We start from the raw sequence: 25,352 nt of genomic DNA, 5'->3' as shown, positions 1-25,352 counted from the left end.
TGACCTAGTGAAAGATAATGTTATTTAGGTGTCTGTCCTTCAAATGCTCAGGTTCAGAAAGTTCGTACACATCTTATAGTTTGCCTGTCAGCCCTGTAACATCTAAGTGGCTGATCTGCAAATAGAGTATCTTACATGAAATGTGATATGCTTTGCCTTTATTTGTACTTTTGCGTCTGTAAGAAGAACAAAAAATTTTTAATTTTTCTTTTTATCATGTATTTTGGAATTCAGAATGGTAGAAGAAGGTGTCCTTTGAAGTCACTTTGTGCTTGACAGTCTTGTATGTTCTGTTTGGTGTAACAGTTGTCCAAGTTGCAAAAACATGAATTGAAGCATAGTAGTTTTTTCAGCTGGTGCTGAAGAAGATGCTGCCTTTCCCAATATAAAGTTTTGACAATTTGAAAAACTTTTTTTTTTCTTCTCTCTGTTCTTTGCTCTCCTTTTTTTCTTCCAAGCTGTTGAGGTACACATTGGATAAGCATGGTCTGGAGCAGGTGAGGATCATAGCCAGCGATAGACTGTGGGAGCCCATTTCCTTTGTCATGATGATTGACTCTGAGCTCCACGGAGTGGTCGATGTGATTGGGTAGGGGGTTCTCTCTCTTCTTCTTTCTTGGTGGTTTGTTTATAGTTTGTCTTCATCTTATTTGTAACTAACACAGACAAAGCTTTACCTCTCTGTACTTTTACCTGCAAGGAAAGGATTGATACTATAAAACTCTCTTACTAACCAAATCAAATCATGCAGTTCTTGTCCCAGTAACAGCCTCAACCTTTAATTGAATCAGGAGTCTTTTATCATGCTGAAGATTCCTGTTGGGCATGGTTGTGCTTTTGATGGATGGAAGGCTTTTTGGACAAAACTGTTTGTTATTAGGGTTTTGGTTACTCTTAACTGGTATGCAAAAAGTGCTTTAGTTTTACAACTTAGCACACACCCTTGTAATTTCCACTGGTTTGTTACTGAAATTTGGTGATCCAGAAATGAATTTGGGCTGTGATTCTTTGTGTTACAATGGCTTGATTCTTAGCTCCCATTTTGTTTTGATGACAAATTTGTATTTGGAAAACATGGAGCCAGTTGATTTTTAATACTAGTTTAGGGTTTTATCATAATAATATTTTACTAGTAGACTGAATTTGAGATTGATTGATTGAATGGAAATGTGTATACAAAATGTTCAGTAACTTATCTTTTTACAGTAGCTCTAAACTTGACTTACTAGGTCCCATAAACTTGCCTGACCCAATCACATGCTTCAAATGTGTCAGTTCCTTGCTTCAATTTGAATATTTTCCATTTATCTTTATATATCTGAACCATAGGAGGTGTAGAAATGGGGTTTTTTCCTGCAAATACATATAGGAAGTCAGTGTCATGTACCCTTGCAATTAACCCCTCCCCCCCTTCTGAACATGAAGAGTATCCTGGCAGTTTTTCATAGGTGGAGTCTTGGATCATGTCTGGATGAAGCTCAACAGTTTTTACACTAAGTAAGCTGTATTTTCTTAACTCTATAAGTGTAAGTTTTACATCCCTACTCTGATTCAGTCTTAGCAGGGAAATTAAATATCTCTTGTGTATTTCAACTTTTATTGGACAGGGATATTGACACTTAAGAAACACATTTTCAGGAGTGTAGAAAGACAAATTATTCCTTCTCTGCTTTATTTTTGCAAGCTGTGCACTTTATGCCATTGCAGAAATCTTATGCTTGGTACTAAGGCAATACTTAGGTTTCCAAGCCAAAGGGGAAATACACACTAATCTGTACAGCAGAGCAGAATGTAGCTAAAATCCCCACTATCTGTTACATTACTGATAGTGGAGCTGCATATGAAGGACTACAACACTGAGAAGTAGGTCATTGTCCACTAGAGGGAAAATAATGAAAAAAACCCCCAACAGTCAGCCTAGAAAAACTGTTGGTTTTGTATTCCTGCCACAAATGAATCAATTTGTCAAGCTGCAATTAAGGAAATAGTTCCATTTTAGTGTATAAATAAAGTATGTTTAATGAATGTGCTAAGTGAGGAAAATCACAACCCTGTTTTCTGCAAGTGGTTTGAAAGGCCCCTCACTTTAAGAGGGACGTTGAGTTACTTGAGCGTGTCCAGAGGAGAGCAACGAAACTAATAAGGGGCTTGGAACACAAGCCATATGAAGAGCGACTGAGGGAGCTGGGGTTGTTCAGCCTGGAGAAAAGGAGACTCAGGGGTGACCTCATCACTCTCTACAACTTCCTGAAGGGTGGCTGTAGTGAGCTGGGGGTCGGCCTCTTTCTCCGGGTGACAACGGATAGAACAAGAGGACACAGTCTCAAGTTGCGTCAAGCTAGATGTAAGTTAGAAGTAAGAAGGAAATACTTCACAGAAAGAGTGGTCAGAAACTGGAATCATTTACCCAGTGAGGTGGTAGAGGCATCATCCCTTGAAGAATTTAAAAAAAGACTGGATGTGGCACTTGCTGCCATGATCTAGCTGAACAGTTAGAACATCGGCTGGACTAGATGATCTTATAGGTCTCTTCCAGTCTTGAAAATTCTGTGATTCTGTGATTTCAGTCAGCAAACCTTGCACCATGGTCAGTGTAGTGATTGAGTATAATCAAAGTCTCCATTGGGAGAAAGGATGTCTCATACTAAGGGAGGCCTTGAAAAGAAAATTAGCTATTGTTATGTTTCAACTAATATCAGTTTATACCTTGTAACTTCTTTAGTCCAACTAGCTTGTTTTTTTGAAACCTGAGTTTATTAAAAAAGATGTGCAAAATCAGTCAAGTTCATGTTTAGTTCTAAGACATTCATGCAGCTAAATTCTTAGCATAGTGCCTAGTGCTGTATCTTACTGTTAGCTTTACGTTATTTATAGTTTTGTTTAAGATAGTATGAGTTAGCATGTATTTTCTCTATTCAGCACATTATGGTAATGACCATCTTCAAGCTCCATTTCAGGACAGAGGTTTGCTTTAGCAAGCTGTGAAAATTGCATGGCATCTGTAAATCTAAGTTTAACTAAATGCTATCATGTAGCAGAAGAAATAATCTACTAATGTAAATACAATAAGCTCTGGAATGTTACAGCTCCCCCTTGTTCAATATTCTTGTATTCTGCTTGTGGTATTCCAAAGAAATTTTATTTTTCATTTTCAGTTTGAAGAAAGTGAATCACTGCTGCTATATGTACTTTCAAACTTTGATTTTCTCCTTGTACTAAGTGCTCTTTCTTTTCAAAATATTGTGTAGGGCTCACTATCCTGGGACAAAAACAGTGCAAAATGCCATATTAACTGGCAAGAAACTGTGGTCATCAGAAGATTACAGTACTTTCAATAATGATGTTGGTGCAGGCTGCTGGGCTCGGATCCTGAACCAAAACTACGTGAATGGAAACATGACCGCGTAAGTGTTGGGCACTGTTGCTTGCTTTCACAACATGGGGTGTAAGAATTACTTAAAGTGCTATTAAATAACACATCCATCTGCTCTGGTGAGAAAACAGGTAAACTGAAAGTCACCCCAATGTGGTCTGAATTCAGATATTGTAATATAGGAAGTCTGCTGTTCTGACCTCTTTCTGGAGTAGAAGTCCCACAAGTTTCAATGTATTCTTATTCTCCAGCACTTGATGGGTTTATGCAGTTTATGCAGTGGGTTTATGCAGTTCATTTCAGATGCCTTTGAGAATGATGATAATTATTAAAAAGAGAATGTTCTTAAGAAGAGGTGGCATTGGAGGAAAATAACAATAAAACTAATTTATCATATTTTTCTTAAGGTCTTTATCAGATTGTTTGTCTTCGGTTAAACAGATAATTACAGATGTAATTATCTAGTTTTTCCATACAGCTTATTTTTCAGAATCCATTCTTAAACATGCATGATAAATTTACTCTTTTCTGCACATTTTCTTTCCAAACTGAATACTGTAAAAAAATGTTCTCTTTACTGGGAATTTCCACAACTCATTTTGAGAAAAGAATAGAAAATAAAGTTTGATGTTTCTGGTGCACCAACTGGTAGTCTGAAGGAAAAAGTTTGATTAAAGAAAATGTAGGTGTCAACATGTGAGTAAAATTGTTGAAAGCTTTTAGATGCTTTGTAACTTGATTTTGGAAAAATAAAGAGAAATCTTGTTGCTTCAAGTGAAGTGCAGGAAAAATCACTAATACTTGTTAAGGGAAATTTCTTAAGTTGCCTGATTTCTACAAATCTTCTGTCTTCTCTGCAAGCTGAAATTTTCAAACAGGTGAATATTTCCTGCATGAATTCCTGATCATTCTGCTTGCTTCTTAATCCTCATATAGTTTAATATCTTAATTTAGGCAATTTTTTTCCCCATTGTTTTTTATATTTTTCCAAGGCCTTTCAAATTATATATGCCCATTTCTTTCACAGCCAAACAGCAAGGCGTATGTGTTGTATTTATAAATTATTGTAGAGCAGTTCTAAGTCCAGATGTCCAGAAGTGACGTTATCTTGGCTTGTATACTGAAAACAAAATCTTTCTGACAAAAGGCAGCTTATCTTTCTGCTAAGTTTGTTTCCTTTGAAGTTTAGTTTCCTACTTTTCTTTCTAAGTTTGAAATCAACAGACCAAGTTTGATGTGAGCAAGTTGAATTTACAATTCAACAGTTGTTTATTTTATGATCACGTTTTTGTAGACTTCCAGGAACTCTTCTGTGTGTATGTATAGTGTGATAAGTCTGTGGCAGTGACTTCAGAATGAGGCCTTTGTATGCACCTGTGTGCAACAGCAAAACAGATTGACAGCTTTTGCCTTTTGCTTAACTGCTCTGTTAAGCTGTATTTCCATCCTTAAGGCCCAGAGGTCTTTAAATTTAAAGTCTTCGCAAAGCGTTTTCAATGAAGCCCAAATCAAAGTGTGTGAAGTGATTATCCTTGTCAGGATGGAGCAAATACTCCTTGAGGATGGCTGGTTAAAGTTGTTTTTATTTGTTACTTACATGGATAAAGATTTTTTTTTTTTTGTGGTACTTAACTGCTTCACTAAAAAACTCCATCCAAAACAACTACCACCATGCACAGAAAGAACCAAGCAATGACAAAAAAACTCAACGAAACACTCAGCAAAAAGCTGGAGACTTTGCTAACAAAATTTTTTCTCTTCAGAACAGGAAAAAACCTCAAACAAATGGTGTCTTTACCCTCAATACATGTTTCTTTTAATGTAAAACTTTTTGTGGTGCTCTAGCCAGAGAATTTACCACCCGTTTTGGAAGAAGTTCTCAACGCTGATTTGCAGATTTGCTTTATTTTCCTCTCCTGTGGGTTTTCTTTGTGGGAAAGATATTCCCTCCACCCCCCAAATTTTTTTCATTGTATGCTGGAGAAAATGGAGGAATGGATTTTTGTACTAAGTTAATCTAATACTCCCCATATGAATGAAGAAAACACCTGTTTTTCTTCCAGAACAATTGCATGGAACCTGGTGGCCAGTTATTATGAGGAGCTGCCCTTTGGTCGATGCGCATTAATGACAGCACAGGAGCCGTGGAGTGGCCACTATAAAGTTGAATCTCCTGTCTGGATTACAGGTGAAAATCTTGCAGTTATAAGTTGGTGATCTGACACCAAACATCACTGTATTTTCTGAGGCCTTTATTGATTTAGTGGTTTTATGTGGAGTATTTTTTGTACCAAATTGAGGTAGATTTGTGGAAAGTTTTGTGAATACATTAAGAAAGAAGAAAATAATCTCATTTCAATAGAAAGCAGAAAGATATAATTGTAAGGGAAATATTTATACTTGAACTTTAGCTGTATCAGAAAGTAATAAGCTACTGCCTTTCTAGCTGTTACTATTGAAATATTTGGATCTGATGTGCCCGTAAAGGTTAATGTGCTTTCCTATTTCCTTTCCCTTTTTATTTTTAATCTTTGAGTATCAATCAATTCCATTTGGTACTTCTCAGTTTGCAAAAGTGGAACAAAGAACCTCTCTATTCTTTTCCTGCTTGATGTTCTTGGCTTGTGTAAATCAGCATTTCCTTGAGCCTGGGAAAGGGAAGCATGTTCATGTAGTGTCTGTGGACACACAAATTCACTGGCTGCTTTGTAGTCCTGTAATATTTTACTGTCTGTGCTGCAGTTCTGTGGAGTAACTATGCAGTGCCATGAAGGAAGAACAAGACAAAGGCTTTAATTTTTGTTCTTCTGCTAGTTATCTATATTTGTAAAAGCATTAAAGCAAAACTGGCCACAGTTTCCCATGAATAGAACAGCTGAGCAGTTGTTCCTATGTCCACGTTGCTCAGGATTTTCATGATCTGGGTCATATTCTTCTTTGATAGTTTCACTTACTTTCTGAAAATCCTACTTATTTAGTTATACCTCATGAAGTTGCCCATCTGTGCTTTCCCTGCCATTTATTTTTTAAAAAAGAAATGTTTATTTTATTTAAAGAAAAAAAAAAAAAAGACTTGGGAAAATCTAAACTGTGATGAATATTCAAATTGAATGGACATGATTACTGTGTATTGTTTGTGCTTAATATCTAAATAATTGCTATCACTTTAACTCTTTTGTCTGCCACAGGACTGATATTTTTAATTTTCCCATAGTATAATTCTTTAATCTTTCCTCTTATATAGGTAAATTTTGTTTTGGAAGTTCTATTACTTTCTTCTCTGAATAAGGTTTCAGTTTTGTCAGCATGTATAAGAGAGAAATTTAATAAAGCCTACAAATGTTACCATTTCTATTAATTTCTATTAATTAATTATTGTATTCTAATTTTTGTCTCAGCACACACCACACAATTCACTCAGCCAGGCTGGTCATACTTGCAAGTGGATGGACACTTAGAAGGAGGTGGCAGTTTTGTAGCTCTGACAGATGGCCTAGGGAACCTTACCATCATCATTGAAACTATGGTATGTGCATCAGCATTCCAGTGGACTGAAAAAGTTACAGGAGATGTTTTGTTATGAAGAACCTGTCTTGATTTATGTAGTTTGGTATCTGAGAATGTTCTTTGATACTTGTAGCTTTATTAGTGAGTTTACTAGAGGCTGTTTTTTCTGTCTGAACTCAAAATACCTTGTTGAGACTTCCTGGAGGCCAATATATGTGCCATCTTTGTCTTTTTTATTTCACATTAGCTTTAATTGGATGACATACTGGGAGGAAGTTATATTATGTGCTTTCTTAAAATCTGTATTTGGAATAAAATTATTAAACTACTGCAATTGCAGCTATTAAGATAACAGTGAAATAAATTATTGCTCTTTTAATTTCAATTCTGTGCTAATTTCAATTAGGTTTTTCATGAATGTTGCCATGTGTTGCATTCTAATAATTTGTATCTCTTCTGTTACATTTGTTTTTTTTTCTTCAGAGTCATAATCACTCTAAATGTATCAGGCCTCCATTGCCAAATTTCAATGTTGTACCTCAGAGAGCAACTTTCTACCTCAGAGGGTCATTTGTAAGTACATCTTGAATACATTTGATCAGCCCTGTAAAATGAATTGCCATTCATAATCAAATACATGCGTGTCAGTATCACAGGTTGCAATGTCATAACTGAAATTGTAGAATTGCTGCCTCTCAGTCTAATCATCTGTATATTGAAGAAGAAATTTAATGGGACAGAAATGCAACTAAAATTTTGTTTAGAATATATTCCAAGGCTGGATGCTCTGACATGCTGACATAGTTTGTTGGGCTGACACAGCCATGGCTTTTCTAGTTATCAGTTGATTTTCAGGGGAATAGCTGTAGTTGATTTTGTATTGTAGGTTTTATTGCATCCTGTGAAGAGATAGTCTGAGACTCTCCCAGTTGTTAATTTGTTTATTCTATTTTTTAATTTCACTAAAGTATATTTCCCTCAGAAATGTGAACAAAACTTTCACAGTGTAAACTGGAGGGAATCATTGTTAGTTGATTTAGATGATTCCTTCTCAGAACTTGACTGTTACTTATTTGGAATTTGATTTTGATTTTTTGGCAGCAATAATTTCCTTTAGGAGGAGATAATTTGGATGATACTTTTGACAATAAAAGGAAAAGTAGCTTAGTGTCAGTAGTTCACTTAGGAAAAGTAGCTGAGTGTCAATTTGGATACACAGCTCCCTTTTAGGGAAGTATTAGATGGCTTATCCAAGTCAAGCTCTAGGTTGCTTGCTTTGTTGTTGATGTTGGTAACTGAAAAGAAATTATAGGGGTTAGGTGTGATCAAAATCTGATACTAATATAGTTGATATGCAGAACTGAGTATTGCAGAAGGTTGGAGACATGTAAGCAAAGTATTTTGCTCAAAAATTAAAATCAAAGAGCTAGCAATTAGACTGAGGGCCTTATAAAAGTGAAACTTGTGGGATATTATTTCAGTCTGGTTACTTCTCAAAGAGAGCTTGTATCCAAGCTGTATTTTTGGTGATAGAGAAGCTAAAGATTGTGTCTGTGTTTGCAGTGCTGTCTGTCTTTATAAGCAACATTAGGGCCTGTTAGGGCAATGCCTTATTGATGTATAATCTATAAAAATTTAAGGCATGTGTAATGATTGGCTGAGTAAAGTTGTGACTCTAATGTGATCAACAGCTTTAAAGTAACAAAAATTAGATACCCATAGAGGACTGGTATTTCTCAAGTTGAATATTCAAGGTTCTTTATTTTGCTGTTGTTGTGTTTTAAATTGTATGGTGTGTTCCATTGTAGTATATGGTGCAAACCCTTCAAGTGTGGCATTCTAGACTTGATTTTGAATCTGGAAACTCCAGTCTTTTCCAGCAACTCCATCCTTTACGGGTAAGTTGATCAGTTTTAATTATCAGTCCCTCTGCAGTTTCAGGTGTGTCTTCCCTCTTTGGTGAAACTCCTCAACTTTCATGCTTAAGCTGCATGTTTAGGTTTTAAGGCTGTTTGACTGCAGTTTTACTGGCTGTGTACAAGTGTACCTGGAGGTAATAACAAGTTTGGGGAAAAGGAGTTTTAAAAATACCCCAGAGATATTTAAATGCTGAGGCAAGAAGATGGGAATTTTGACTTAAATCAGGACTTCAGAGGATCTTGACTTCAGGAGCTTGGGTATTTTGTCAGTTAGTTGTTAACTTTTGCAGCTTGAGCTTTCTTCAATTCCAGGTGTGGAGGGGAAGATTTTCTTTAGATCTGGACGTGGATGAAGTCTACACTTTAACCACACTCAAGACAGGATGGAAATGTGGTTACCCAGAGCCGCCTCCTCCCCAGCCCTTTCCTTCCATTTACAGTGATGATTTCAATATACGTAAGCCAGAATTCTCTTATCCAATTCTCCATTCACACACAGATATAATTGTAATGTAGGAAGGCAGTAAGTTATTTGAATCATCTACATGAGGTAGCCTAAAGATCTATTTTGTTTTTGTTCATTTATACCCATTTTTCCAAAAACTTACACCTGTATGAGTGAGTGTACATCTTACTCTTGCAATGAGGTGTATTTAATTTAATGTCTTACCTGGTGTTCGTGTGTTTGCAAAACTGGTGTCAGCGTAAAAACTTCCATTTGGGGGCTGCAAGTCAGAAATCTGGAGAAAATTTTAAGTGGTAAATTTCTGAAAACAAGTACACCGAAGAAAAATAGTGTTTTAGAGTTGATGTGTATTTTATTTTCTGAACAGGTAATCCACCTTTCAGTGAAGCCCCAAACTTTGCAGATCAGACGGGTGTATTTGAATACTTTGTAAATGCTTCTGACCCAGGAGATCATGTGTTCACGCTCCGCCAGGTGGTGGTTCAGCGGCCCATCACTTGGGTTTCTGATGCAGACCAGACCATCAGTGTCATAGGAAATTTTAAGTGGTATGTAAATACTGTTTTGTAGTGACATTTGGGGAAATGTTCTCCTCACCAGTGCTAGTAATGATCAATTAATTTGTCTCAAGCCTCATTTCCCTTGGACAGAGGGCTTTTGCTTTTGCCTTCAGATTCTCTGTAGACATGTAGGAATGATGATTCAGGCACTTCTAAAGTCATTGAGCCCTGCTCAGGGCCAAAGGTCAGCTGTATAAATGACTCCTAAAGGATGGAGATTCAACCACATTTCATGATTGTTTAGCCTAATGCTATACTTAGAATTATTTTTTTTTTTTGCTTATGTCCTTCTGGGCATATTTGTTCAAGCTAATTTTTTACACTAATGGTTCTGAGTTGGCATACTAGAAACACCAATGTGTGCCCTGAGTTTCTTTTTTCTTAAATTGGACCAAGAAGGAGATTAATTTTGAATTACAGTATTTTGAGTTATTTGTTAGGAGTTTGATCAGTATCATAATTCTCAGACTATTTCATTTATAATTCAATTGTATTTGTTGCAGACTGCCATCTTCTGAGCAGTTCCTAGAATTGTGTGGATTTGATGCCAATCCTGCTTCAACCACTTTTATTTCTGTTGAAAGTAACTGAGGTTTACTGTTTTGGTTAAAGTATGGTTAAAATTGTAATTCTTTCTAGGAGCTAAAAAATTGCTAGGAGCTGCAATGATGGTAATTCAGAATCAAGCAGCATATTTTAGAATAATGTTTATTTAAAATTAATAAGCACTTGGGAAAGAGCCTGTTAACTAATTATGATTTTAATAATAATAATAAACTTCATGCTAAAGACTTTCTCTTCTGCTTAGAGGCCTAGCCTAAATTCTTTTGATACATTTTTTTAAAATAGCAGTTTTGTCAGGTTTTTTTTCACTTTAATTAGATCATTGATCTGGCAAATGCTTTTTCAGAACTTGCTTCACACTTCTAATTTCAGGCCTGGAGATGTGATTGAATCACTTTGATCCAAAGCCTGGAAGAATACCACCCTCTTGTACTTGGAAGTTGTTCTTCAGTTATCTGATGTTTGCTTTTGCAGCCCTCTGTTAGGAAAGGTCTCATATTTTCCCTATAAGCAACTTTCCCTCATTGAGTAAATTATATTCAGTGATTCCTATAACAGCTACATAGGACATATTTTTAAATTACTATACTCAGATTCCTAAAACTTCTATTATTTTGTTTAGTTCAGTTTCTTTCTGAGTCTTTATCTTGCTTTCAAAACCAAGCTTACTTCCTGAAAATCAGTTTATTATTCAAGTTTTACTAGTCAGTAGCTTTTTATAATGCTAGTCCTCAATTTCAGGCCCTCAAGTTTGTTTGCTTCATCCTCAGTTTAAGACTCAACTTGTCCCTGGCAGATATTTTCAACAATGAACACCTGCTATTGAAATTCTGAGCCAATCTTGCATTAAATTTCTATGTAGGATGATACTTTACCTCAGTTGTTGGTGGAAATTTATCATTATTCAATTTCAGGATTGTTTGGATTTTAAACTTGTGTGTGTGGAAGTTTTTGCTCTCTTACCGTGAATTTGCTGGTGTTTTTCTCTGATGGTTTTATTGAACCTGGATATATTCTGAAAGTATTACTATGTAATTATTGCTATATTGCCTTGAGTCTCTTTATAATGGCTTAAGGGAAATGAGGGGGGGGTCTCTTTTTTGATAAATGGGAAGGCAAGAAGGTAATCTTTTTTTGTGTAATGACTATATATTCAGGAATCTGGAGCATTACATTAGAATGAAAACTCAGAATGAAACTGTGTTAGAAGTGAGAAGAAAAGTTGCTAGAATAGATATTCTCCAATTCAGTAATCAGCTGAGCTGCTGTCACAGAGAGTCTTTTCCCATTCTGTAAATAAATATAGGTAATTATTACTTCTTAAGTAAGTGACCTTGTGGCTGTATCTGTATTACAATTACAAAATTACAAATCTGTGTTACATGCTTTCAGATGTGGGATGTAGATCCATTAATAGAGGGAAAGAATTTTTATGGTTAAGAGCCTTGTAGTGCAGCTCTGAGGAAGAGGAAATTTTGTAAATTTTCTGGGTACTATTTGATGGTTCTATTTGATTACTTTGCTTTATTCTTCTTTACAGCTCTCATTGCATGCATAACACAGTGCTTTACTGTTGAGCTGGAGTATAGTCTCAAGAAATCAAATAATTTCTAATACTGCCTATTCAAAAGAATGGATTCCTTCCTTGTTAAAACACTAATCTTCTTTACAGGGTAAACATGACAGTCACTTGTGACATCTACATAGAAAAACCTCGTGATGGAGGAGTGTTTATTGCAGGAAGAGTTGACAATGGTGGGATATATGTGAGAGATTCCAAAGGAGTTTTCTTCTGGGTTTTTGCAGATGGCACCTACAGAGTCACTAGTGACCTAGGTAAGCAGTTCTTTGCAAAAGGGGATGCTGGCATATGGACATGTCATTTTGATAACTTTGATAAAAATAGGTAACATTCAGATTTTATAGTTCATTTGTCATTACTATGAATTTAACCTATTGGTTCTAATGATGGCCACATTTCATATGTGGAGAAAGCATCTGAAGCCCATTTCTCAGGCTCAGCTTTCTAAAGTTTGTTTTTTCACTGACAATGTCTGCTTTACAGTAGAAAATATGAACTATTTTGCTTTTAAAAATACTCTGATACAATATTAATTACAGAAAGATTTGACCTGTATTCTTAAACTATGCATGAGGAAAATCCTGATTGACATGGAATGGCTTTTCTTAGAGAGCAGTTCAAGTCACTGTACTTACATCTGGCTAAAGTGAGGATCATAAGTGGCCTCCTGTTTCCTCAAATGATGCATCCTCCTGTTAGTGTAGCTCAGTGGAGTGAGCACGTTCTATTTGTGATGTTAACATTCACTTGTGTTCATCTGTAGAACACTTGACAGGCACTGGTCTATTTAGTTGTTTAAATGCATTTCCTATCACTTCAGGAATATGAATTAAAATTTTCAATAGTTTATGGTGAGTGAAATGTAGCTTCTAGATCTACAATATATCTGACAAGATATATTTTTTGTGTGTGTGTCTGTGTTTCTTTCCACTTCTACCATAGACAGTTAGAATAACAAAGGCTTTACATAGCTTCCCTTGAAATATCAGTGCTCCCTAGTGAAACTTTGCAATGTATAATTCTATAAAAACTGAAGTCTCAGCTGTATGGAAATACATACTTGTGCTGAGGATCGACTCAATTTTTTATTTGTAATAAGACCTAACAACATTACTTGATTAGTTTCTCAGGCTGTCAGAAGTAATTTTTCCTAGATGAAATGAGTGAATTGTGATCAACCACCCAATTATTTCAAGCTGAGACCTGTTACATAAGATGATAATTTTTTTCTGTACAGCTATTTTCAGTCGTCTTTACATTTTTCTAGAAGGGAGTTTGAATGTTAAATTATGTTGCAGTAAAAAATGTCTACTGAATAAATGAAGACTTGTAGCACTTAATTTTTTTCAGGTCTTCGTCCTCCCTCCAGGTGTCATTCACACCCCATTTTTGCTTAGCTTAAATTTTGGGTAGAGCTAAGCAACATGATAGTGTGGCAACAGAAACCCTGTGATTTAAAATAGTTACAAACAATAAATAAACAAGAAGATCTATAGAATGAGCAGAGCAATAGCTACTGTCACACTTTGTGAACCTGTACTCTCCATAGAGTGAATCCTCATCTTATACCAAATTGCCAAGAGCGTTGAGGATTTCAGTGAGAAAGCAGTTCTGGCAAAACAGGAGAATGTACTGATAGTGCAGAGTCTGGGGTTGCATATTAAGCCTTCCATGCTGCAACTGAAATTGGTAAAATGTCAATCCTGAACACTTCTGAAAAATAGCTATTATTATCCTTTTGCTGGCTTGGTATTTATCAGTTTCAGCAAAGAGCTGAAGTAACACTTTGCTAACTTAAGCATGTTTTTCAGCTGGAAAAGAAATATTAATGAAAGGACCTGCTGGTGTTCGGGATAATGCATGGCACACACTCACTCTCAACATTCAGGTAAGGACACAGGAAAAAAGCTGGAAAAGTAGTTATGAAACTTCCAGTCCTAAATACTTTAAACAAAGCTGTGCTGTACTATTGATGGTGTACTTGTATTAGTTTACCCTATCAAAACCAGAAACAGTATCTGTTACATTGAATCAATATTAAAATGCCATACTAAATTCTGCTGCCTGTATTGTAAAAGAGATCTTGAGACTCTGTAAAAGGTATGGAAAATAACTGGAAAGCTGAATTGAAAGCTGGAGGTAGAAGGGTCAGAGAGGCAAGTCTCTTATTTAATCTGATGGAAAGATGATGGCCTGGCTTCCTGTTCTTAGGACAGTGAGTAAGATACTAAGGTAGCCTGTGTTACAAATCTGTCTCCCACCAGTTCCCTTTGCAGGCTGAGGCCTTGTATGTGGAGCTAATAAAGGACTGGAAAACTGAGATAAGCTGAGTTCCTTCTCTACTGTGTTGGAAGAGCACAGGCATTGTGTTACTTATAAATAGGCTGTAGTTAATGAGAAGCCTGTCTGCTTTCTTTTCTTTCCCTCCCACTTCATCTTTTTTAACCATAATGACTTGGGGAGGAAAGTAGCCCCAAACTGTACTTTGAATATCCCTGTGTGCTTTGATGGGTGTGTCATTGTTGCAAGTACCTAAAAGGCTTTAAGTTCCTCTTCTGAGTGCCTAATCCCTTTGTCTAATGTAACCTTTGCAACTCCAGCTGTCCAGAAATGTGGGGAATCTTGGCTGGGGATTTTTACTGATGAAGGTAACTTAAAATTATGCACCAAGCCCCTCATGCTAGAATGCCACTGAGTATTAGAAGCTGGTTTTTGTCTCTTGTACTGTCACATTTGGAGACAAAGGCACACTTGCCCCTAAGGCATTCACTGAAATAGATGTAGTTTAGTTTTGGCTTTGGTACACCTACATTTATGACAATGGCTGTCATCTGTAAAATGGGCCAAGACATTTGGTTACTGAAGATGAACCTTAAACACTTAAAACAGTGTGGGTAATTTTAAAACGACAATGCTTCAGACTTCCATCTACGTTGTTAAATATTTTGTACCTCTTATAGCTTGATGCAGCATACTATGTCTTTGTCCAGAGCCATCTTTAAATAATTCTCCCACCGACTCCTTGAAAGACATTCTTTGCTTTTACCTGTGTCTATAATTGTCTTTCAGATTAAGAAATGCAAGTAAACTGAAGCACTTTTTTCTAAATACTGTTACTGCTAAGTGGAACACAAAAGATAAATTGTAATTTTTCTTGAAAATGTTTTAATTTTGTGTCTTGAAGTGGCTTGAGTGATACTTGAAAGTTCTGCTGTCTCCTCTTTATTTCAGCTTGATTGCTAAATTACGTCTTTCTTTACTTTTGACTTCTGCCTCATTCTGCAGAAGCAGTGCCAAGTGTATCATATCACCTTAAGTAAGTTGGGCTGTTTTGAAAGAGTCTGATACAAGGGAGAGGAAAACCAGTTTACACTTCAGGTTCTACACTGAGTTAGCAAAGCTGTGAGTAGGAGAAGAGGAGCCTTTAATGTATTCACTGTAAAGGAATACATTATATAGGAATATATTCCACAGAGCTGATAGACACCGGAGGATTCTATCCAATATTTAGATGCATCTCTGCATGAAGAATGTGTGAGATGTAGTTGAAAGGTGACTTCACATCCTTCTGCTTTGTCTTATCTCCCATGTGAGCAGGCTCAGTGTCTACACAGACCCTGGATTTTACAAAGCTAACATTTTCCTTTTTTTGACAGGGCAACTCGGCCTCAGGACTGTTGAATGGTTATCCTCTCTGGGAGAATGTCACCATTTCCAAACCGGGGAACGGCTGGGCTGCCCTCGGAACTCGCTCCTTTGAGTTTGCACAGTTTGACAACTTTCACATTGAAGCTTGCTGAGGTGGCTTTGGCATTTGGAGAACCTGGTTCTCATGTTACTTTGTGTAAGAGCCAAGACAAACTGGAGAGCTGAGGGCTAAACTGTGATTGATCTCTTGGCAAAGAGTCTGGATTCAGTCCGTGGTAATTGTTAAAGGTTTACTTGAGTAGATATCAACATGATTGTAGCTTTATCCCCTATTGTTGTGGGATTTTTGCCCTTCAGTTTTTGGGGGCAAATTTTAGTTCAAGGTAACGATGAAAACAAATTCTTGGATCTAAATATCTTTTAATAACAACATCCTAACTTACCAGCTCACTTCTAAGATAACTTTAGAAATTAACAGAAGACAGATTCATCCTATTTTTTAACACTTCCTCTATTACGTCCATTGCTTTCACTGTGAAAGAAAGAATTAAATGCCAGTAAGCCTTATGAGCCAGTGGGCCCCGTACTTTTGTAGGTCCATCATTCTCAAGTTTCATTTGGATAAACTGCCTAGATTTCCTATAGTAAAAAAAGATGTTTTCTCTGGTTTTTGCTACAGTCTATGACTAGACATTGCAGTTCTCCAAATGCATTTGATTACGTCTTTCAAGTTTCATTGCCAGCCCTAAAATATATCCTATTTTCAGTGGAATGGAAATGTGCCTTATGACTGATCAGGGAGTGCAGCATGTGGCTTACTTCTAATCTACCTCCTCTTTCCACTGAAAGGGTTGAAATGGATGAAAAGATACCATAACTTACAGTTTGTTGATGATAATATTGTGGGGTTTTTTGCATAGTACAAAGAGTAAAAATATTGCATCATGGGTATTTCCATGTCAGGTCACATGTGGAAACTGGCCTTTTGTTCCTAGAAACTTGGGCAAACATCTCTCTCTTTTGCTAGATTTAGAGCTTTGAATAGAAAATAATTAAAGCCTAACAATGATATTTAGTTTATTGTATTACTGTGGCACAGAGGAGATATGGATACTATCACTTCCTGGTATAAAAGAAATTTTAAAAAAAGTGGTCTTTGCCTTTAATGGTTTGCAAACTGATTAAAACGTAAATAGCAGTTGGTGGACAGAGGGAATTGTTCAGTGTGCCACACAGTGGTAATGACGCAAGGATATCTGTTTTTAAACTTTTCCTAGGTATCATGGAGAGAAATTCGGAGGATAATTCAGATCTTTGGGAATGGAGGGATTCTATTTAGCTGTTGCTTCATTTTATTTTTTCCCCCAAGTTACTGCATTATAAAAAAAGCAATTAATTGAGAACATGAGGTACTGAATGGGTTTTTCCTCACCGCATTTGCAGTTCAATTGGCTCCAGAATTTTTCCTGTTTGTTGTTGGCCAGTTTGAAGGAAGATGATATCCATTGTCTTAATGAAATGTACTTCCTGTGTCCATCTACTTTTCACATTCACATCCTGTTTAATTGACAAGCAAGTTGTTCCACATGCCTGATAAGGCTCTAATAGCTGCATGAGGCCATTTGTAGCAGGCAACATCTGGAGAAAAAGGTTTTCAGTGTACTTTGATTTATAGAGATTATTCTTCTGATCCCGTTTATTTTGAAGCCTGATTCCAATAATTGTTAACTTCAGTCTTTGAAGTTGTCATCTCATATAAAGTTAATGTTATACAGATCATTCCTGGAAAATTTTTATAAAGTTGATCTTCCATTTTCATTTTTGGAGAAGAGTTCTTAAAATTCTATCTCTAGTAAGTAAAAATGTTGTGTCTTTTAGCCGTTATATTGATACTACTTATTCATACTTGGAAATTTCATACATGCCAGTAACCTTGAAAAATGGTTTAAACCACTAAGCTTTAAAACTCTAGTAGAAGGCTTCCAAATGTTAAGTAACTCTTTACTTAAGTGGATGAAAAATGAAAGGCAATTTTCCATGTATTTTTCAAGTATGGATGCAGATCTGTTCATTGCTTGCCTGATTTCCTAAGGAATGTCACTGGTCACTCCACATGTGAAAGAATCTGATTTTAGGTCCTCATATTCAGGTAATATGAGTATAATAATCTCTAAATTATTTTAGCTGTGATGGATTTCTGTAGTTGGATGCTTCTTGGAGACTTCCTGATATCTTCTGTGGCTGCAAGCAGAGAGATCAGCAATGATGCTGTTATTCCAAAGGAGCTGTCCATTTTTTAACTTTTTGATGCACTACTGTAATACACTGTATTGTTATATTGTGTACTAAACACCATGTATTTTATCATTGGAAATGTTGATTTTTTCCCCCTAATCTTAATTTACAATGTTGGAGGATTAAAGTGTTATGAACAGAGTAAGTGATTTAATGGTGACATAATGTTATTCATCTTTATATGTCTGTAATCCTTCACCCTTCAGTAGACTGTAATATGTTTGGCAATAACAAGCTGTTGGGTTTTTCACTGAGGGGTGGATTTATGTTGTTGATTATAAATGCTAATCATTCCAAATGGACAAATAAAACACTTAAAAATGCTTTATTTGTGCAGAATGCTTCTGTAAAATGGGTCTTGTTTTTCTCCAGCAAGAAAGCTGACAATTTTTTCATTGTGATTTCTGATAAATATGCTTGACATTAACTTGATTGGATTGCAGAGTATAGCCAACCAGTCCTTATTAAAAATATCTCAAAATCCATACGCATTAGGACTTGTGCTATTGATAAAATGATTTTCTTATAGCATTCAATATACATTTTGCTTCTTTCTGGTTTTTTGATTTGGATTTTTTTTTAATTTAGTGAAGGGAATTATATTGTATTTGAGGACCAGTGATGCAAAACTGCTGAGTACTAAGGTCATGTGAGATTTAGCTGAAAGTCAGTTTCTAGGTTTGGAAACAGACAGTGTTGTAAGGATGTAATTCTGTGGTTTAAAGGCTTCTTTTTGTTTTGAATATCCTTTTGAATCTGTCTTCAAACACATTATTTTATCTTTAAGATAAACTTAAACTTTAGGGTTTGATTTTACACAGAAGGGAGAAATTCCAGAGAGCTAGTTATGTTTCCCAGTCCACTGTGCCAGTAGATATGGCTTACCCTGGAGTTATTGCCTTCCAATAACTAGCTATGTGCTACCACCTACACAAACACTGCATCAAAATCAATTCTGTCCCTTCTCTGCCACCCCACCTTTGAAATTAGATTTGAGCAGTTCTGGGATTTTCAAACTCATGCAAAACACTAGGACTCCTTTGCTTTAAAATTACAGGAGACTCTTTAGGCTCCTTTTGCAGCTGTCTCCTTGTATCTCTGTATCAAAACTAAATTTCTACTTCCAGATTTGATTTGGAGTGGTAGTGGTTTGCTTTTGCCTTATAGAATCAGTTTTACTGCATCATAGCAGCAGGTTGTTTGTTTTCATTTTATAAATTTTCATTGGTTTACCTGAAGTTTCTATCCAGAGTCCATTTTCTGGAGGGGAGTGGGTATAATGAATTTAACAATCATAATTATAGCTGTCTTGTTTCAGTGATATGGTCAAAGAGGGACAATGCTTGGAGACTTTATTATCCTCTCTTTGATGTTTTGGTATTTTTGTTTGTTTGGTTGGTTTTTGTGGGTTTTTGTTTGTGCTTTGTTTGTTGTTAAACCCTTTGTAAGTACTACATTCAAACAAGTCTAGCACATGCTGGGAGTGGCAGACAGACAGGTTTTAAAAACCCTCTAGTTTTGAAGGCTTCCTAGGCTGGCAGTGGAATCATCAGGTAGCTTTTTTAGAATTCTGAGTAGTGTACATTGAAAAGTCAGCATGAGCAAATTCCTCTTGCTGTGCTCCTTCCATTTATGCCCAAGTGTTGCTGAAACAATAAGGGTTGTGTTTCTAGAACTTGTGTTCTAAAAAAAGCCCAAAAGGCCACTAATAATTGAGGAGAGGAAAGTGTGTGCTGCAGAAGTGTTGCCAAGCTTTTGCTGTGTGCCAAGATACTTCTCTGCGGTTTTCAAAGTGGCTAAGACAAACAACTGTGAAACTCTGGTTTTCCCCTTAAGGAATTATGTTTGGATAAGGTTAGAAACAGACACACAACCCAACACCAGTTTTGTCAGGGGCTCCTGGTAACTTTGCAATGAGTGCATTTAACCTGACTCTTACTTTTGTGTACCCCAGGCTAAACCTACGTGTCTCAGGAAAGCAGAGATGAAAGTGTCCTAAAAGTATTTGTTGGAGTGTTGACTTTTAAATTTTTTAAAAATGCCTTTTCTCTTGGTATCAAGTGTACCTGGCTGAGTTTGACTTCACTTAGTGCAGGAAAACAGTAATCTTTGGTTTTACTGTGCTCACAGAGGCATTTCAAAGATATTACTGTTGTAGGGGGTGTCTCAGTACAGAATTAACTTCAGGGTATGTAAGAGGAAACTAAACCTAGCGTGTAATGTTATTCTAATGTTATGCAGCTATGGTCTGGGAATCCTTCATGGTCTAAAATGGAGGAGATAACAACAAAATGACTATTAAAAAACCCAAAACAGCATCACCAACAAACCCCCCCCCAACTGCACACATGTTCCCAAATAGTGCAGGGAAAAGCAAAGAGCAATCTGGATTTAACGTGGCTTCCTTTGTTCAGTTACTGCTGGAAAACACAGTCATCTTCCTTACTGTTTCCCATGGACAATGATTCAGTTAAAATGCCTATAGAGAACACAAGACTTCATTGTTGCTAGAAAGCAAATGTTGTTTAGCTAATTGTAGGCATTGCTGTTTCCCAAAAACAGTGGAATCAGAAAAGGCTAGAGAACATGAGAACAGGTTATGCAGCTGAAAGGCACATCTGTGCGGTGTGACTCAATCCCTCTCCTGGTTGCAGAAGATTCCTTCCCTGTGAGCATAGCAGCAGAGCTTTATGGAAAATAGAAGACAAATATTTCTCTATTACTGCCACCCCCCCTTTCCAAGTTTTTGGGAAGTTTTTTGTACATTGGCCAATCTGAGATCACTCAGGAGTGACTCTGTAGCCTCTTAGCTTGATTATATATTGTTAACAGAGTCATTTGAAAGAGCAGCTGGCAATAGCTAGCAGCAAATCCTGTTAAGGATGTCCATATTCCCTTCTGATGTGATTGCTCCTGTAGTGGGAGCAGTAAATGGCAGTGTTGACTGGCCAGAGATCAGGCAGGTTTTGTGCTGAGCAGAGGTGCACACAAATGGCTTGGTGCAGAGATCTGTAAAGCTTCACTGGGATCCACAACGTCTCTGGCATGAGCTGCCTATTTCCTGTTCTGTCTAAGATTGCTGTTTAATGGTTCAGCTTATTTTTTTTTTCTTGCAGCCCAGCTGATACTTAGTCCTAAACCAATTGTTTTGCCAGCATTATACGGAACATGCTCAGTGCAGCAGGGCAAGCCTGTACCTGAAGGAGGAGGCTTAGAATACCCTGTTGATCATTCAGCCCATCTCCTCACTAGACAGAATGTACATTTTAGACCTGCCTTAGTAGAGTGCTGAGACAAAAGGGTGACAGAGTTTCCACTTCTCTTTTGTAGGTGGCTATTCTATGGATTTTGGGACAAACAGCAGGATTGCATTTGTTTATGATCTGTGTAAGGGATGCAGGGAGATCATTCAACTTTTCTTCCCGATTCATGATAAAAGCAAGGTTGATACTGCAGAATGTATCTTGTGTTTATTGAGCTTTAGTATTTACTTGCAGCATGGTTTGAGCCCTTCATGAAACACCTGTGATTCTACCTTGAGAGACAAAATACTTTGATTAGATGAATGCTTTCATACAGATACATCAACTGTGAACACCCACTTCCCAAGCCAATGGGAGTTCCTCTTATGGTGTTGCTTCACATGGGAGACTCATTTCAAATACCATAGTATGATATAAATATTTTTTACTAAATGTTAGTTCTAGTAAATCTCCACAACAAAAATTCCAGCCTCCCCATGTGTAAATACATTCAGTACATACCTTGGTTTTATTTTCCTTTCCTGATTGTACTTTTAAAATGGTGAATACTTAGGGGATATCTGTCACCTTTCTCAAACAAATATTTAGCCACATGAAAATACAACAATCTTCATTTTTTGAACAGTTGAATTTTTTTACCTCTGTATTGCAGCTGATGATATTTTTCTTATGCTGAATCTGAATACTGTCACATCACTTGATTTTTATAATAAATAAAATTAATCTAAACTGGCTCTGCGAGGAGGTAGCAGAAGGGCCATGTAGGCATCTAAAATTTCTTGTGGTGTTTTAGCTCCCAAGGCCTTACCTGTATTTTTCTTTTCTCCCACACATTCTCCAGTGCCATATAGGGTGGCTACCTGTGTAACATCCTCAGTGATTGAAGGTGGGTGTTTTTCTTGTGTGTGACATGGTGACATGGGAATGATAAATGCCAATCTTCTGTACCTTCTCTGTGGAACTCAACCTCCTGGAAGTCAGGCAGGTTTTTGATCACTTTTATTATACTATCAGGCACTGGAATATAATAGTCTGGAGAATTTTCTTTCTTTTCCTTTGAACCACGTTTCTTTGTTGTTTTTCATTTTTTTTTTATTTTTTTCTTCAAGAAGTCTGATGCAGAAAGGGTACTTGGTTGCTTTTATTACATCAAAACTTGATTACAGTAATTCTGTGTTCAGCAACCTCCCTGATGAGCCTACACGGCACCCTCAGATGCCTTTGAAGACTTCCGGCGGTGTTAGTTATCTGTACTAAGTGATTTCAGAGGTCAGTTTCTCTGAAAATGTAGCTAGTTTCTTCTACAGTAACATGCTAATTCTAAGTGTGATGGCGTTTTCTGCCCTTTGATCTTTTAGCCTTGCATTTTGTAACTGAAATGTCTTTTTCTCCCCATTTCTACCACTTCAAAAGATGGTGGGCCACATCCCGCTTTAATCTGCAAGGACCTCAACACCATGCAAGTATTACCAGTGTGCTCTACTGCAAATGAGAGAAATATGTGTTTCATGCTCCAGAGAGTCTCTGTTTAGGTTTCTCTCTGTTGGGACAGTGCTCTGAAGTCAGAATATAATGAATTTCCTATGAGCATATACTGAGTTTTCTAAATGTACTCTTCTGATTTTAAGTGATTATGTAGCATTGTGTATAGTGCTCCTGGTATTTGGGTTTTTTAATAAATTTAAGTTTACTACAGTTATCAGAGCTTTAAATGAGTGGAGAATGGAGGTCTGGAGTACATCCTAGCATTGTTCCTGGGATCATTTCACATGCCTCAGTTTCCTCACAAGGAAGCACACAGGAGTACCATGGCACTGAGCACTCTTGCTTAGTAGATCTAAGTAAAAACAGAGCTGCTGCTTTAACTTCCTTCCTACAAAAACTTAATGCATTAGTGGGGACAACATTGATTAACAGCTCAGTGTCACTTCCTGTTGAAGTTGTGAGGAAATGACTGCCCTGAGAACAATCTGCTGACGGTGTGCCTCTGCTCTGTGTTAGAGGTGGTAGGGGACTGGAAGGGATGATTTATTTTCATTTCAATCTGCCACTGAACATACTGCCTTTTTTGTTCTTTGTGTCTGTATAGAACCGGGATAATGCTCTACCTAAGGATAGTCACACTATGAGTGGATCTCTTCACAAAGTTTTGGAAAGGACTCCATTGATCCTGTATACATTGAAATCGTGTGGGTTCACAGTCTAGCAGTCTCACAGTAGAGAAAAAACAGACAAGAGTGGTGGAATCAGTGAGTTAAACATAACATCACTTACAGCTGCCCACTCCCTGTAAGGAGATGTGGAAAAGGTAAGGGAACATGCTGTGCTTCAGAGTTGCCTTCCTAGTGGGGCCAGTAGAATAGAGATGACTAGGATAGGTTTGAAATGGCTTTGTTTGATAGAGAAACACACAGTGTAAGGATGTAAAGCTTACATAGTGTCTTCTCAGAGTTGGATCGGTCCCTGTGTATTTAACATCACTTAAAAAGGCAGGAGGAGTGTTATTGCACCTGTAAAAACCTGAGTTCATAATATGCTCTCATGTCCAGGCTCTCTCCTTTTCTGCTGAAAAAAATGATGTAAGTTGTACCCAGCAAAAGAGCAGAACGGCACAAGAGAAAAACAAGGCCAAGTCCACTTTTCCATCTGCAGTCCCCTTTCCTCAGTGTTTTCCTGAAGCTAATGAGCACTGCTGACATTATTGTGTGACTATAGCTGCTTCTTCTCCTCTGGAGACCCAAGTCCCTGTGAAAAGTCTCTCAGACCTAACCAAAACCAGATAAACAACAATGCTGTTCCAGTTCACTGAGTGTGACTGACACGGTATTTGAAATCAGCACTCAGCCCAGACAGTCAGGAGGGGTAGCTCATACTTCAGGCTGCAAAAAAACGCCACCTCATTACAGCAAGTCTGATCCGTTCTCGGAAAAAAAAATCTATAGTGGTATCGCAAAGATTGGTTTCCGAATGAAAAATTGAGGTTTGACGTGAACCTCAGGACTTTTTATCTTTTGTGACAAGTTCGTAAAGCGAAAGGGGCCCTTGCAGTCTGTGCTGGGGGCACTAGATGGCAGTGGAAGCATGGCTAAGGGAACAGCTGCCTTGCAGCTTTGGGGCCAGCCTCTCCGAGCCGTGAAAAACAAGGAGCGAAGGTAGCTTTGCTTGAGAAGGAAGATAAGGCTGAGACTAGGGGCGGCCTTCTGTGCACAAAACTCAAGGCTTCCCTTACAAGGAATACTAATTCCTCATTCAATAATTTTGCATCTCCTTAAAGCAGATTAACCTATAAAACCCCAAATGCTTTGTAAAGCGTCTATTTCCTGCAGTGGTTTGTCTGGATCTAAACCATTAAATGAAGAAAAAGCCAATTTCTAATTGCTGCCAGTGGCACAGCTTTTGTGTGAGTCTTGGTAATTTTAAACTCTTATTCAAGCTAAGAAAGGATCTGCAGTGATTATTTTCAGAGTACAATGAGTTTGCTCTTCACTGCCACAGCCTATATCCTAAAAGCTTCTGCAATGCTCCAGCCCCACTGTCAGAAGGTCTCCCTGTGAGCTGTGTGCAGCTGTGTGAGCTCTGAGGCTGTCTGGGAGAGCTGTGCTCGTGTGCAGGTGGGATCACACGGTGAAACCCCAGACTTGAGGAGAATGCTGTGCTGGAGATTTTTACAGTGTACAGCTGCAAGATGGGTATTTCCCAGCAGTCTGAGGTTTTCTGAGGTGTGGGGCTCGTTTTTCTGCTGAAGTTTTAAAATATGAAATTGATAGCTTGGGCAGCTGCAAGGGATGGAGACACTGTGAGAAAGAATCAGATTTGTACTGAGAGGAATTGTCATCCAGCTTAGACTTGAGCAAGGCAGTCCTTTGCTCAGAGGGCTCTGGAGACAAGGAAAAGCAGCAGCCCTGTAAACATGTGAAGGGGGACACAAAGATCACGTCTGGAATTGGAACTGGCTGACTTTGGGGTGATCGAGAAACTTATGAAAAGAAAGAGGTCAACAGTGTGAAAGCAGAAAGGGAGGATGGGTTTGTCCATTAGCAAGTGTCTCAGAACATCATAATCTGAAATATGGGAGAGGTAAATGAGCAGTGATTACCGGGAAAGCAATTCACTCCCTCATGCCAGGTTTTCAAAAGCTTTATGTGCTGTAGGGTAATAGCCAGCTATTTGCTATT

The 25,352-nt window shown here is 37.4% G+C and overlaps 1 protein-coding gene across 2 annotated transcripts in view; it reads left to right on the top strand.

Annotated features, from left to right (window-relative positions):
• GALC (galactosylceramidase) overlaps nucleotides 1–18,235 on the top strand; it is a 32,467-nt gene extending 14,232 nt beyond the window's left edge. Inside the window, exons 7-17 of one of the 2 annotated variants that reach the window (XM_059474522.1) lie at nucleotides 459–589; nucleotides 3,249–3,404; nucleotides 5,437–5,561; nucleotides 6,772–6,899; nucleotides 7,364–7,453; nucleotides 8,689–8,778; nucleotides 9,112–9,256; nucleotides 9,633–9,813; nucleotides 12,062–12,225; nucleotides 13,783–13,859; nucleotides 15,628–18,235. In XM_059474522.1, coding sequence (XP_059330505.1) covers nucleotides 459–589; nucleotides 3,249–3,404; nucleotides 5,437–5,561; nucleotides 6,772–6,899; nucleotides 7,364–7,453; nucleotides 8,689–8,778; nucleotides 9,112–9,256; nucleotides 9,633–9,813; nucleotides 12,062–12,225; nucleotides 13,783–13,859; nucleotides 15,628–15,771 — 1,431 coding nt within the window. In that variant the 3' untranslated portion in view covers nucleotides 15,772–18,235. The remainder of the gene's footprint in view (nucleotides 1–458; nucleotides 590–3,248; nucleotides 3,405–5,436; nucleotides 5,562–6,771; nucleotides 6,900–7,363; nucleotides 7,454–8,688; nucleotides 8,779–9,111; nucleotides 9,257–9,632; nucleotides 9,814–12,061; nucleotides 12,226–13,782; nucleotides 13,860–15,627) is intronic. The other variant, XM_059474523.1, reaches the window with a different exon arrangement.
• Nucleotides 18,236–25,352: the final 7,117 nt, after the last annotated feature.

The sequence above is a fragment of the Ammospiza nelsoni genome, chromosome 6 (genome assembly GCF_027579445.1).
Source record: "Ammospiza nelsoni isolate bAmmNel1 chromosome 6, bAmmNel1.pri, whole genome shotgun sequence".
NCBI classification, from domain to species: Eukaryota; Metazoa; Chordata; class Aves; order Passeriformes; family Passerellidae; genus Ammospiza; species Ammospiza nelsoni.
Note: the sequence above shows the minus strand (reverse complement) of the source record. Positions and strands in the feature narration are given on the sequence as shown.